The following is a 13,228-nucleotide window of genomic DNA, read 5'->3' as shown; positions in this document are numbered from 1 at the left end:
TCTCTGGGCCTCAGCCTCCCCCTCTGTGTGCTGCAGACTTGGGATCACTGCCGTTTTGGGGTCTGAGCAGTCCCTGGGTGGAGGGTACAATCCTTCCCAAGAGGGTCTTTGGCTGTGCCTGAGAACCAAACCCTGACCAGATCATCCTAGAGTCCTCTGAGGTCCTCCATGCTACCTTGCTCAGTTCCCTCTCCACTGGGGTGGCGTGGTGGGGGGACACCTTTCACTTTCCCGCTCCCAGGCAGTGGCTCTTACCCACACTGTGCTCTCACATCCCTGGTGCTCCCAGATGTCAGTGGGACCCCTGACACGTGTGGGCAGCACCCTACCACTGGGGCCACGGACTCCCAGATACGAGCCTGGCTGGGGCTTCACTGTCACACACTCCCCAGGGCTTAAAAGATTTCTCTGCTTTGGGCATACCTTTCGGTCCCGGGCAGCTTGTGCCATACTGGGAAAGTCACTGCTGTTTGCGCTCAGTATTGTCATCCGTCAAATGGACATTAACGGTCTCTACAATGAGAGCTCCTAACCTATGTTCTAGGAGTACTTACCTCTCAGATTCTCAGCCAGTGTCCACGCGCGCGTGCGCGTGTGGGCACACACACGTGCACGTGTGGCCAGGAATGCGTGGCCACTTTCTCCTTCATGAGACAGCTGTGGCCTCTTGATGGGTGAAACCTGGATTCCAGATAGTTCTCATTCCAACATTCCAAATCCTCGAGTGTGATGAGGGGCCCAGCCCGGCCTCGAGACCTGCTTCCCCTGTGTGGCCTTAGCGTGCCTGGCCTTCTCCGAGCCCCAGTGTTCCTGTGAGCAAGCTGCCTTTCGGACTTCATCAAGGGCCCTATTTTTCCCTTTGCAAATGAAGTCTGTAGGAATCCAGCAAAAACTTCAAGGGTTCTGAGGGTTGTATGTCAGACAGGAAATGCTTTCTTTGCTGTGCAGAACTCCTGAGGTTCCTCCAAACACAGTTTGAAAATCACTGGGTGAAGGATCCCTCAGCGAGGTCCCATGTGCCTGGGACATCTGTTTAGTCCAAATAGGGCAATATTTTGAAGTTCTGATTTTATTCCAGTTTACTGGTTTCAAAGAGATACTTAAAGGGGCGCCTGGGTGGCTCAGTCAGTTAGGCGTCCGACTTCGACTAAGGTCACGATCTCGTGGCTTGTAGGTTCGAGCCCCGCATCGGGCTCTGTGCTGCCACCTCAGAGCCCGGACCCTGCCTCAGATTCTGTGTCCCCCTCTCTCTCTGCCCCTTCCCCCATTCACACTCTGTCTCTCTCTCCTGCAAGAATAAATAAACATTAAAAAAGAAGAGAGAGAGAGAGATACCTCAATATTCAGAGCGAGTCTGGTTTGAATAGGATTTTTTAGAACTTTAGCTCGGATAGAAGATACCCTTTGGCCAGGTCTAAGCTTCTATCACTTTGTGATTGCTCTGACTTGGGACTTGAGTTGGTCGAGATGAAGGCAGAGACTGCCTGGCTCCTCCTTTACTAACAGGGACACCATGACACTTCCTTTAGGGGGCTGCTGGGAAGACAATACAAGAGGAGTGTTTAATCTGGCGTGACCCTGGCACACCATAGGAGCCAGAAAATCATGGTTACCTCTCCTCCTTCTCCCACTAAATGACCAACCACGTTTTTGATAGAGCAGACAGAAGATTCAAGCAAGGAGAGAAGGGTGGGAACCCGTGTACAGCTAAGCCAAAGGGGCTTTCAGGTTTCCATTTGGCACTTTAGCTTTTAGACTGTGGGGTGTCAGGTGTGGGGTTCAGGCCTTTGCCTGATTTATTTCGGCCTCTGTGATGCTGGCTCATGCACGGTGCCTGGCATCTCATAGCCTCTCATTCTGAGCTTTTCTTGTTTGCTTCTTGTATCCCAGATGTTTGAGCCAGAGGCGGATGAGAAGAGAGAGATGCCCTTGGAGGAAGGGAAGGAGCTGGGTGCCGAAGACCCCCCACCCAACAAGGACCCCTCTTCTGGCCAGGAGCCTCCTTCAGGACAAGACTTTCCACCCAATAAGGAGTCCTCTTCTGTCCAGGAACCTTCTCTTGGCCAAGAACCGCTGTCCAGCAAAGACTCACCTTCCTGCAAGGAACCTCCTCCAGGCCAGGAGCCCTGGCCAAGCAAGGACTCCCCACCATGCCAGGAACCCCCTGCCCTCCCTCCTTGCCAGGACCTTCCTACTAGTCAAGAACCCCCTCCAAGCCAAGACCCTCAAGTCAGCCAAGACCTCCCTGTCATCCGGGACCCCCCTGCTCAGGAGCTTGAGCCCTGTCAAGATCAGGTCCCCCTGCCAGCTGAGGAGACCACAAGCTCTGGGGACCCGCCAGCAGCCCCTGGAGATCTGCCTGTGGCCTCCAGGCCAACCTTCGTGATCCCCGAGGTCCGGCTGGATAGCGCCTACAGCCAGAAGGCCGGGGCGGAAGGGGGCGGCCTGGGCTTTGAGGAGGATGCAGAAGAGGCTGAGGAGGGGGACGAGGGGGACGAGGAGGAAGAAGAGGAGGACACAAGTGATGACAACTACGGAGAGCACCATGAGGCCAAGCGCAGCAGCATGATCGAGGCGGGCCAGGCTGCCGAGGGGGGCCTCTCCCTGAGGGTGCAGAACTCCCTGCGTCGCCGGACACACAGCGAGGGCAGCCTGCTGCAGGAAGCCCGCGGGCCCTGCTTCGCCTCTGACACTACCTTGCACTGCTCGGACGGGGAGGGCACTGCGTCCACCTGGGCCATGCCCTCGCCCCGCACCCTCAAGAAGGAACTGGGCCGCAACGGTGGCTCCATGCACCACCTTTCCCTCTTTTTCACAGGACACAGGAAGGTGAGAAGGCCGCGGGTGGGTGGGAGTGGGTAATAAATGAGGCGGTAGGGAGGAGGGAGGTGGATCCCAGAGCTGCAGGGTATGAGCATTCGCTGTCCCACCCCTGCGCCCCTCTAAGCCTTCCAGGGAGCCTTCTACCCATTTGACGGAAAATAAAGCTGAGGCATGGAGAGACCAAGAAGGCAGCACCTAGACTTAAGCCCGTGACTCTGTGACTCCAGATGCTGTGTTTTTACAGCTCCTCTGGTTTGGGGGTCCTCGCCGAAAGTAGGGTAGGTGTGGCCTCGCCCAGGACATTGTGCGTTTGGATCAAAAAGGTCTGAGACGTTAGCTGGAGAGCTGTCTCCTGTAGTAGAATAATTTAGACTAGGTCCAGGCCTCGCCCTACTGGAAATCCATCAGCCAACAACGACAGCACATATTCCCCCTGTGCTGGCATTGTTCTAAGCGATTTTATGCGACCTCACTAATGCTCACAACAGCCTAGGAAGTAGATACCATTGGTGTTCCCCACAGGTGGGGAAACCGAGGCACCGAGCGGTTATCTCCCTTGGCACCAGGCCACACGGTTTATAACTGTCTGAACCAGAATTAGAGTCTGGCTCCGGGGCTGGAGCTCTTAAGCACCATGCTATTCACCTCTTGCAAATATTTATAAATAGATGAATAAGCGTTTATTGATTTCCTGCTGTGTGCCAGGCCCTGTGCTCTGTGCCACTGCAGGGCCCCAGTTATCTGCGAGGCTGATCTCAACTTGTGAGGAATGAGTTATCTGTGTGGGTCGGGAAGATGGCCCAGCAGTGAAAAGATTGCACCATGGCCTCGAAGCCCACCAGCCAGCTTGAGCCTGGGCTCTGTCTCTTATTTACTGTGTGGCCTTGGGTGAGTCATTTGGCTCCTCTGAGCCTTAGTGTCGTTCTGTGAAAAGCAGAGACTAATTGCACTCATGTCCCAGGATGGTTGAGGATGGAACAGAAGAACCTGGTGCCTGATGGTGACATTAGCACAGGAGCTCGTAGATGCTGGTGAGGTGCTAGCAGCCAGCGCAGTGCAAGGTGTTGTTATGACAATGTTGTGAGCTGGGTGGGTGGGGGTGGCCAGGGCCCACGGAGGGCAGCTGACCCCCAGCGACGTGGGAGTTCAAGGAGGAAAGACCTCAGGGTCTAGGGGCATCATGGAAAGCTTCCAGAGAAAGATGCCCCTCGGCTCAGCCTTGATGGTTGAGCAGCTGTAGAATAAAGAGAAGATGAGACGGGCATTCTCTGTAAGTGGACGTGGCCTGGACAAACTGTCTGTAGAAGCCAGTTTGGCTAGAGCAGAGGATTCCTAAAGTGCAGGGATGGCAGATACATGGCAATCGGACTGCCATTCCTGCCTCCACACCCATGGCAGACATGACTAATGGATTCCAGCACATTTCCCCACCGAGCTGGGACATGGCCCCAGAGGCCTTCTTAGCCTCAGCCACTAGCAATAAGGCCAACTTGGCACTTAGGAGGACACCTTCTGCAAGGCAGTTGGACTGGAAAGGCAGGCTGGAACCCCCAGAAAAGGGCCTTAAACTTTGGGCCCAGGAATTAGAACTAAATCCCAAAGGGACGGGGGCTGGATCTGTTTCCTCATCAGCAAACATATGTGATTCTCACTTTGATGTGCCCTGTAATCACCGGGAAGAGGTTAATAATACATAGATTTTGAAGTGTCCAACCCTAGACTTCTGGAATCAGAATTTCCAGCAGGTGGTGCCCAGGCCCTGCATTTGAAACAAGCTCCCCCAGAGACTGTGATGTTCCCCATAGTTTGAGTATCACCATCTTAGGCCATTTCTTGATGCAGCTACTATAAGAGAGGGTTCAGAACTGTGCCCTACCCAGGTGAGGCCTCAGGCTCACTCAGACCAGGCCTGGCCACTCCCATCTTGAGGGTGCCGAGGTCCCAGGCCTCACTGCCTGCCGGGCCCCCTGATCCTGACTCCGCACCCTCTCTCCAAGACCCTTCCAAGTTCTGTTCTGCATGTAAATACAAATATTTATATACAGACAAATTCATACACATTCATGCACACACTTCTAGTTCCCCAAACCAGCTGAACTCAGCTCCTATTTGGGGGCAGATGACTTCTGTGTGGGGTGTCCAGCATCCCAGACCAGCTCTGTCCTGTTTCAGCATCCTCCTTTGGGAGCCCAAGGTTTTCACTAGCATCCTTTCTTCCCCACCCGCTTTTGGCCTCTTGTTTCCTTTCTTGGGCTTGAGTGACTGAGCTGGCGGGGGCCTCAGAGACTGCCCTATGGTGGCTGCCGTTTTGTGGCTTCCACTTACCCAGCTTCGGGTCCGTCTTCGTGTACATCCTGCTTACTCCAGCCAGTCGGCCTCAGGAAGAACGCTGCCCTTGAGGTCTAAGCCGGGCAAGCCCCTCGCTCTATCCCTCACTGGCAGTTGGCCTTGGGCAAATCCCTGTCCTTCTCTGAACCTCAGTTTCTTCATCAGCGAAATGGGTATGGTAATAATACCTCCTTTGTAGGGTTGTTGGCAAGATTAAATAGCCTGACTTGGGTAAAGTGTTTAGGGCAGTGCTGCTACTTAGCGCTTGCTGGATGTCTCATAAATGGGAATCGTGGCTGATGATGAGGACGAGAAAGCAGGAGTGAGAGTGGTGACAGTTATGGCAACATTCACAAAGTGCCTCCAGCTCCCTTTTCTGGCCTTCATAACATTGCTGTAAGGTGGGACCCCCCGTACTTGTCCTCCAGCGGGGAGGCTGAGGCTGAGGGAGAGGTGTTCTGTCCCAGGCCACGGAGCACACAGTGCTGGAGCTGGACAGTGGCCTCACCCTGTCCAGTCCTCCCTGGCTGTACCCCGGACCCTGCACACCTTAGACTGGTGAGGGACAGGGCGTGGGGGTTGGCGGCGGGGGGAAGGCAGTGGGTTCCGCCATGACTTCCGTCCTCCTGGCTGGGGCCTGGCTTTTTTGGGAGGGTCAGCTGATGCCTACAGGCCACTGTTTCCAGGCTGCTCCAGGCAGGAGCTGAAGAAGGAGGGAAGTCTTCAGGCCGTGGAGTCAAACAGCCCCAGGTTCAAATCTCAGCTCTGTCTCCTCTTCCTGGTCCTGAGACCTCGGCCAAGTGATACCTTTCTTTGAGCTTTCATTTTCTCTTGGAAAATGGGAGTGCTAAGCGTTCATGGAGTTGTCCCAGAGATTTAAGGAGTTGCTCTATGTAGAAAGCTGTGTCCATGGCGGTGATCCTGTCATGAAGTGAAACCCAGGAGGCCCAGACAGAGTTGGTGTGGCCCTCAGCTGGTCATTGTGCTGCCGTGTGGCTAAGCTGAGGCTGCCTGGAGCACATGTGGCCTGTCACAGGAGAGACAGTCCCTGTGTTACTCCTCCCCCTACCTGTCACCCTTGTGCACTGATTTCTGCTGTGAGTAGGAATATCCGAACCACACAGATCTGAGAGATGGTCCATTCGCCGGGGCCATTTTACAAATGGGCTGCCTAAGGTTCCGAGAGGAGACCTCCCCACCAATGTCATCCCTTGGGCCTTCCCCCCCCCACCAGCCTGGCTCCCTGTGCTGAGTTGAGTTGCCTCACAGTGCCCTCTGCTGCCCACTTCTGCCTTGCTGGCTGCTCCCTGGTGACCCTGAAGGCAGACCCACAGGCCCACGCCTGCCCTTTTCCTGGGAGGCAGGGAAGCCCTGGGTGTATCAGTGTCGGCGCCCAGAATGCTTCCAGTGAATTCTGCCTCAGCCTGGCCTGGCTTGGCCCAGGGTCATAGGTCAATCTTTGACAGTTGGGAGACAGAGGCTGCAGGCCCTCCCTGGCCATGCTTCCTTCCCCCGCTCCTCCTACAGGGACTGGCTTGGGCAGAGGCTGTCAGTGGAGGGTGCTAACCTTGTCACGCCAAGCTTCTCGCCTAGGCCAGAGGTCAGACAAGAGGGCCCCTAACATGCCTTCCAGATCCAAGATGTGATTACACCTTCTAGTCTCCTATTTTAAAAAAGCTTAAAGAAGTTATTTCCTATGTCTAAACAAATACGTGTAGCATTTAGATCCAGTGTTTCCACAAGGTTCTATGGGATCTGCCAGGCAGGGCCAGGTCAGAGAGAGAGCAGCCAGGCCTGGCCAGGTGGTCCCAGAAGTTGGGTCAGGACCAGTAAGAGAAACCAGATGACGTCCTGCTCATGAGAGCCCTCAATCATGGGTGGGGTCTGGAGCCAGACCTGAAATTCTGCTACTTGCCAGCTTGTGGACCCCGGGCAAGCTGCTGAGCAGTCCTGGGCCTCAGGTTCCTCAGCTGTCAACTGGGGCAAAGGGCAACAAACAGCTCTTAGAATTGTTGTAAAGAAGAGTGACATAAAGTGTGTTAAAGCACTTCAGCTCAGTGCCTGGCGCATAGTGAGTGCTCAATAAATAATAGCAATAACCACAATAGCTGATCGTCACCGAGCACCAGGCACTGTGCTCAGCACTTCATATGTATTAACTTAATTAATTCCCACAATACCCCTAGGAGGTAGGTCCAGCTATTATCCCCCATTTTACAGATAAAGAAACCGAGGCACACATTGGGGTTGTAACTTGGCTAAGGTCAATTAGCTAAGTCACTGAGGTAGGATTCAAATCCAGACAGTTTAGAACAATTGACACTCTTAACCACAACTATTATTATAGTCATAATTACACTAAGAATTATAGTTCTTATTCCAAGAGGCAGGGAGCCGCCAGTCCCTGGAGAGGCCCAATGGGGGCTGGGCAGGCCCCAGAGATTCCTGCCTGGAGTGAAGGGAGGGCTGGTGATTCTGGACTCTCCTCTACTTCTTCAGCAGGGAGGGCCCTCTGGAGGGGCAAGGCAGTGGGGAGATGGGAGGGAGAGGCCTCTTGTGTGCTGGGTACTGGGCAGGCCTTACTGCAGCTCCTGAAGGGGGAGCCTTGGGGCCCACTGTGGGGCTAGAAATCCGAACCCTGACTTTCTGGCTCAGTTTCTTCTCTGTCTGGCCTGCAGGTCCCCCTCAGCGCCTGGGTTTTCCTAGCTGCTCTGGGGGCCGACTCCCAGGGCCTGAGCTACCAGGCCGATCGGTGTAGGCTGGTCCCTGCCGAAGATGACCCCCTCCCAGCAGTGGAAGGAAGAGCCCATTTCCCAGCAGTGCAGAGGCTGGGGGTGCAGCGGGGCGGGAGTGGTCCCCAAGTCCATTGTGTGGGCTCGATAAAGTACGGAAGCTGAGGTTAGAATGGCAGGAAGCCCAGCGCCCGTGGCCCTTTCCCACGGGTGGGGGCTTCGGGCACTGTTAGCCGCACGGGCGTGACTACAGCCTGTGTGCGCAACGGGCGACAGAAGTAAGACTCACTGAGCAGTCAATGCTGGCAGCTCTGGTTACAGAGGCCACCAAGATTGGGCCACAGGGGCCTAGACTTTATCCTGGCGAATCTTCCAGCAGCCAGGGCTGTGGCTGTCACCACACCTAGGCTATGGCTAAAGAAGTCAAAGCTGAGAGGCTAAGAAACTCCTCCACAGTCAGTGGAAATAGGATCAATACTTACTTCCTGTAAACCCAAGCTCTGGGATCACACACCAGAGATGGGTGTGTGCCTGCGTGTGCACGTACACACACGTGTTTACAACCCTGGCTGGGCAGCCACCTCAGGAAGGATGTGGCATTTCCCCTGAGTCTTTTACTGAGAGTATTCAAAATGTGCCCTGTCCTTACATTTGAGTAGCAGCATCCTCTGGTGGAGAAACACGTGTCTTAAATGCATACAGGCCCAGATTCCAGCTGTCGTCATTTACACTCTGAGTGTCTTTGGGCAAGTGACTGAACTTCTCTGAGCCTCCGTTTGTGGACTTACTTTGAGTATTAACGAGATGGTATCTGGATAATGCGCATTCCGGGGTTTCGTCTACAGTATGAGTTCCATAAATGAAGCTATAATCCCATCCATCCATCCATCCATCCATCCATCCATCCATCCATCCATGGGTGGGTACTCTGCTGAGGCTAGTAGCCCCCCCTGCTGGCCATATCTGGAATAAGGCCACTTTTCTTACTTGAATTAAGAGCACTTTAAGAATTAGCCCGTCTTTATTTTACAAATGAGGGAACTGAGGCCCAGGGTGGGGCTCCTGAGGAGTCAGAGCTGAAGTCCACACCTGGTAGCATGCTGTCCTGCCTTGGGACATAGTGTCCATGCCCAGCCCGCTCTGAGTTCTAGCGCCTCTCCCATCCCAGAACATTTCCTGGGCTCCTGCCCTAGGGTGGCACTGTTGGGGCCCTGGGTTTCCCCTGGAGGAAGATGGACAAGCACCAGCAGGGCAAAGGGAACAGAGGACAGCCCTGGTAGAGATGGTGGAAATCTGGAGGGGTCAGGAGAAGAGGAATGATAGACCGGGAGGAGATGAGAATTGGCGGGGCAGGAGGGAGAGGAGAGAGGGCATTCCAGGACGGGGACACAGCACAGGCAAAGGGGAGGGAAAGGGTGGGGGGTGCGAAGTGTGGGCCCCAGTGGAGCAGTGGGGGATAAAGTTGCAAGCCATGATTTAGGCAGTGAGGGCCTCAAGACTCATTGTTCTCAGTCTGCTTTCCTTCTCTTGATTCATTCATTCACCTGACAAATATTTGTTGCTCTTCAAATGTGTGCCAGGCCCTGTGAAGGTGATCCACATGGACAGAGGGCTTGCTTTTGAGAACTCACAGTCAAGCAGAGGGGACAGATTTAGAAAGACCCATTTCAAATATGGTGGGGACCCCAAAAGGTGTGCAGGGGGCACACCCTTGGTCTAGGGGTGCTCCCCGGGTGAGGAGCCATTTAAGGGGCCTACACAAGGTCTAAGTCTTTCCTGAGGCTGGGTCTTGGGAGTAAAGGGAGATGGGAGGGTCACAAAAACGTCTCCCATGGAAGGTATAGCACATGCAACGCCTGAGGTGACAGGGCAGATCAGGTGAAGACATTCCATTTGCCTGGAGGGCAGGGTCAAGGAGGTTGCCGGAGCAGGGGTCAGGCTGGAGAGATAACTGAAGGAATTGTAACTGATGTTAAAATGCAACTTTCTACCCAGACCCTGTGTATCATGTTACGGAGTTTGAATGTTACCCTGGGGGCACCGGGGAGTCATGGAAAACTTTAAGGCAAAAGAGGTTCTCTCAGGCTTGTGCAACAATTCACTTTACACACTGCCAACCAATCTCAGGTCTCTGTCAGACCTTAGAATCCTGAGTTAGTCATTATGATCTCGATTTTGAAATTAAGAAGCAGAGGCTCACAGAGGGACAGCGAGTGGCTGAGTCACACTGCAGAACGCCTGCTGTAGCCCTGCTCTCCAGTCTGCCCTACTGCCTGCCGTGATTAAGTGCCACGTCTCTGGCTCTGCCATTCGGGCTGTGTCTTTGGCTTCTCCCCTGCAGCCTGGGTTCCTAGTTGCACCAGGGGGAGACGCCTTTGGCTGGGGGATCTGCCAAGCCAACCGCACTTCATGGACAGGCCGTTCCCAGTAATGGGTCTCCCTGTCCCTCACCTGAGGGGTGGGGGCTTTGCAGGAGAGGGGTGGCATGGCTGGCAGGAGCTATTGGATCCCTGAGCCTGTCTTTGCTCAGGCAGCAGCCTTCGGATGCCCAGACTGTAACGTGTCTATCTTTCTTCCACAGATGAGTGGGGCTGACGCAGTTGGGGATGACGATGAAGCCTCTCGGAAGAGAAAGAGCAAAAACCTGTATGTTGCAAAGATCATGATCCTCAACCTTGCAATCAGGGAGGCTCCCCAACCCCCTTTTCCTCCTCTATCCTCAAACTTGCCTCTCCTCCACGGGTCCAGGTGGGGAGAAGGGGCTGTGTCCAGTCCTTCCCTAGACAGACACCAGTGAACAAGAGGATCTTAGGACTTAGCAGTGGCCCCAGGGTAGGGTCACGAGGGTCCTGAGCATCCGGCACTGCCCTCAGCATTCATGCAAGTGATCCAGTGTGCTGATTCAGTACCTGGAAGCCCCAGGGAGCCAAGCAGAGGCAACCAGCCAGGTTGTCCTGGCCCCGGCCCAGCCTCTGAGTCAAGCAGTGGCTGAGTGCCCTTGACAAGTTCTTTGCTGCCTCTGAGAAAGCACTGAACCGACAGTTTACTGGGATTCCCCCCTTTTCCTCCTAAGCCCTTGAATACTAGCAGTCTTGGGAATTACCAGGAGGTGGCGCTGCTGGTCTAGGTAGCAAAGCCCACACTCCCCAGCCTTTCTGGTCACACTCGCCTTACACTTCCGTTCTGGAGGTTTGTTAGAGGTGCCAAATAAATGAACAGGGTGTATGTGCGTTCTCCTTGGGCCTCCTTGTACACCTGGGTCCAAAGCCCTGGAGACTACGGGGAGGGATGGAGAGAAGGCAGTGGGTCACATGGAGGCCCCCAGAAGGAGCCCCTCTCCCCTCTGGGTCTGGTAGTACCCACCATTATTTACCAGTGGGGCCTGGGGGAGGAGACAGGAGTGTTCCCAGATGCCTCTGGCAGCCTTTTCCCTGGCCTCCACTTTGGCTCGTGTCCACGACCCGAGAAACTCTTTCTTTTCAGCTCCTTTGCCCTCTCCAGGTTCCTGTGCAACTGTAGGCTTCTCTCACTCTGCAGCCGGGAACAGTCACGCCTTCTTGGGAAGGCAAAATGCACAAAAAAATAGCCCTTTGCACCCACCATTGGGTCCAGGTATCACCAAAGCCACTGTGGGTGTTGCTCCCGGGGCGGGGGGGGATGCAGTAGGGGGCAGTAGGGGTGGCCATCTGGGGGTGCTGGAGCCATCTTGGTCCACCAACACTAGCCTTGCTTTGGGGTGGGCGCTCTCTGCCTTTGAATGCCTGAAGCTCACATAATCGAGGACTCTTAGAATCTGAGATAACAACAAAAATAAGTAATATTTATTGTGGCCAGGCACTGTTCTGTGTGTATTCCATATATTATCTAATTTAATCTTTACCAGTATTTTAAAAAAATTTCTTAATGTTTTATTTTATTTTTGAGAGAGAAAGAGAGACAGAGTGCAAGCAGAGGAGGGGTAGAGAGAGAGGGAAACACAGCATGTGAAGCAGGCTCCAGGCTCTGACCCTGTTAGCACAGAGCCGGGATACGGGGCTCGATCTCGTGAACCGCAAGATAATGACCTGAGCCGAAGTCTGACTGAGCCACCCAGGCTCCCCTCTTTACCATTGTTTTTATTTTACGTTTCCTTTTTTTCTTACCCTATCTTACAAATGAGTAAACTGAAGCAGAAAGAAGCTAAGTTATTTGTCCTAGGTCACGCAGCAAGTAAGTGGTAGAGCGGGGATCTGGAACCTGGCGTGCTGGGGCTAACAATAGAAATAGAAATACGGTATTTTTTCTTCAGAACCTCCTCTATTGAAGCTCCGAAGGAGGTTCACGGCAGCCCTGCGAGGTAGTCTTTGAGCCCCTAGAGATGAGAGCCCATGCCCCAGAGCCCACCCCTTCCATGTCTTCATGGCTCCGATTGGAGGAAAGTGTTCTTTTAGATTCCTCTTATGGGTCCCTGTTCTGCCTTCTGGACCCACGTGGAGACACGCGGCGCCTCTCTGAGCCCTGCCATCCTGTCAGACAGAGCACTATGCCCCAGGAAGTCACGTGCTGGCACCCAGTCTCCCGGGTTTGCTGAGGGCCCCAGTCCTCACCCAGACGGCTGCCAATCCCTGGACTCCTTGGCCTTAGCTCACGGCTGAGACCTGCCAGAGCAGGGTCCCCAGCCCTGGGCAGCTGCCCCAGACCCTCAGGACACTGTGGGCCTCAGCTCTAGTCTGAGCATTTTTGCCCTAGGCAATGTGCTTAAAACTCTACGTGCAGTTACAACCCTAAGCAGCTGGTAGGTACTACAATCATCCCTTTTTGATGGATGAGAAAATTCGACATTCTGAGAGGTCAGGTAACTTGACAAAGAGCACACGGTTGGTAACCTCTGGAGCCGGGATTTGAACCTGAGGCTGTGTGGCTCCAGAATCTCACACTTAACCTCCACAGGGTACCACCTCCCTTAACGACTTACACAGAGTGTCCCGTGGGCCTTAATGCTACTTTAAGCTGGAATAACTGCAGAAATGTAAATACTGCAAACTTACAAACACCCGGCTGAAAGTTGAATTATTTTTTTTTTTACTGTTTACTTATTTTTGAGAGAGAAAGAGAGGAAGGGTCAGAGCATGTGAAGCAGGCTCCAGGCTCTGAGCTGTCAGCCCAGAGCCCGATGCCGGGCTTGAACCGCAGACTCTGAGATCATGACCTGAGCCCAAGTCGGACGCTTAACCGACTGAGCCACAAAAGTTGAATGATTTAAATTCCTTTTACGCTTAGGTAGCATTGTGATTTTGCCAATGCATTCTTCATTTTAACTCTTGGTTTCAAGTCAGGATTTTTTATATTTAGAAGGACAGAGACCA

At 53.8% G+C, this 13,228-nt stretch overlaps 1 protein-coding gene across 8 annotated transcripts in view; it reads left to right on the top strand.

The window, feature by feature from the left end:
- RGS3 (regulator of G protein signaling 3) overlaps positions 1-13,228 on the top strand; it is a 139,898-nt gene that overhangs the window by 122,582 nt on the left and 4,088 nt on the right. For all 8 annotated transcript variants that reach the window (XM_027034879.2, XM_027034880.2, XM_027034881.2 and 5 more), the window contains 2 exons: positions 1,891-2,829; positions 10,465-10,529. In XM_027034879.2, coding sequence (XP_026890680.1) covers positions 1,891-2,829; positions 10,465-10,529 — 1,004 coding nt within the window. The remainder of the gene's footprint in view (positions 1-1,890; positions 2,830-10,464; positions 10,530-13,228) is intronic.

Source organism: Acinonyx jubatus, chromosome D4 (genome assembly GCF_027475565.1).
Source record: "Acinonyx jubatus isolate Ajub_Pintada_27869175 chromosome D4, VMU_Ajub_asm_v1.0, whole genome shotgun sequence".
NCBI lineage: Eukaryota > Metazoa > Chordata > Mammalia > Carnivora > Felidae > Acinonyx > Acinonyx jubatus.
Note: the sequence above shows the minus strand (reverse complement) of the source record. Positions and strands in the feature narration are given on the sequence as shown.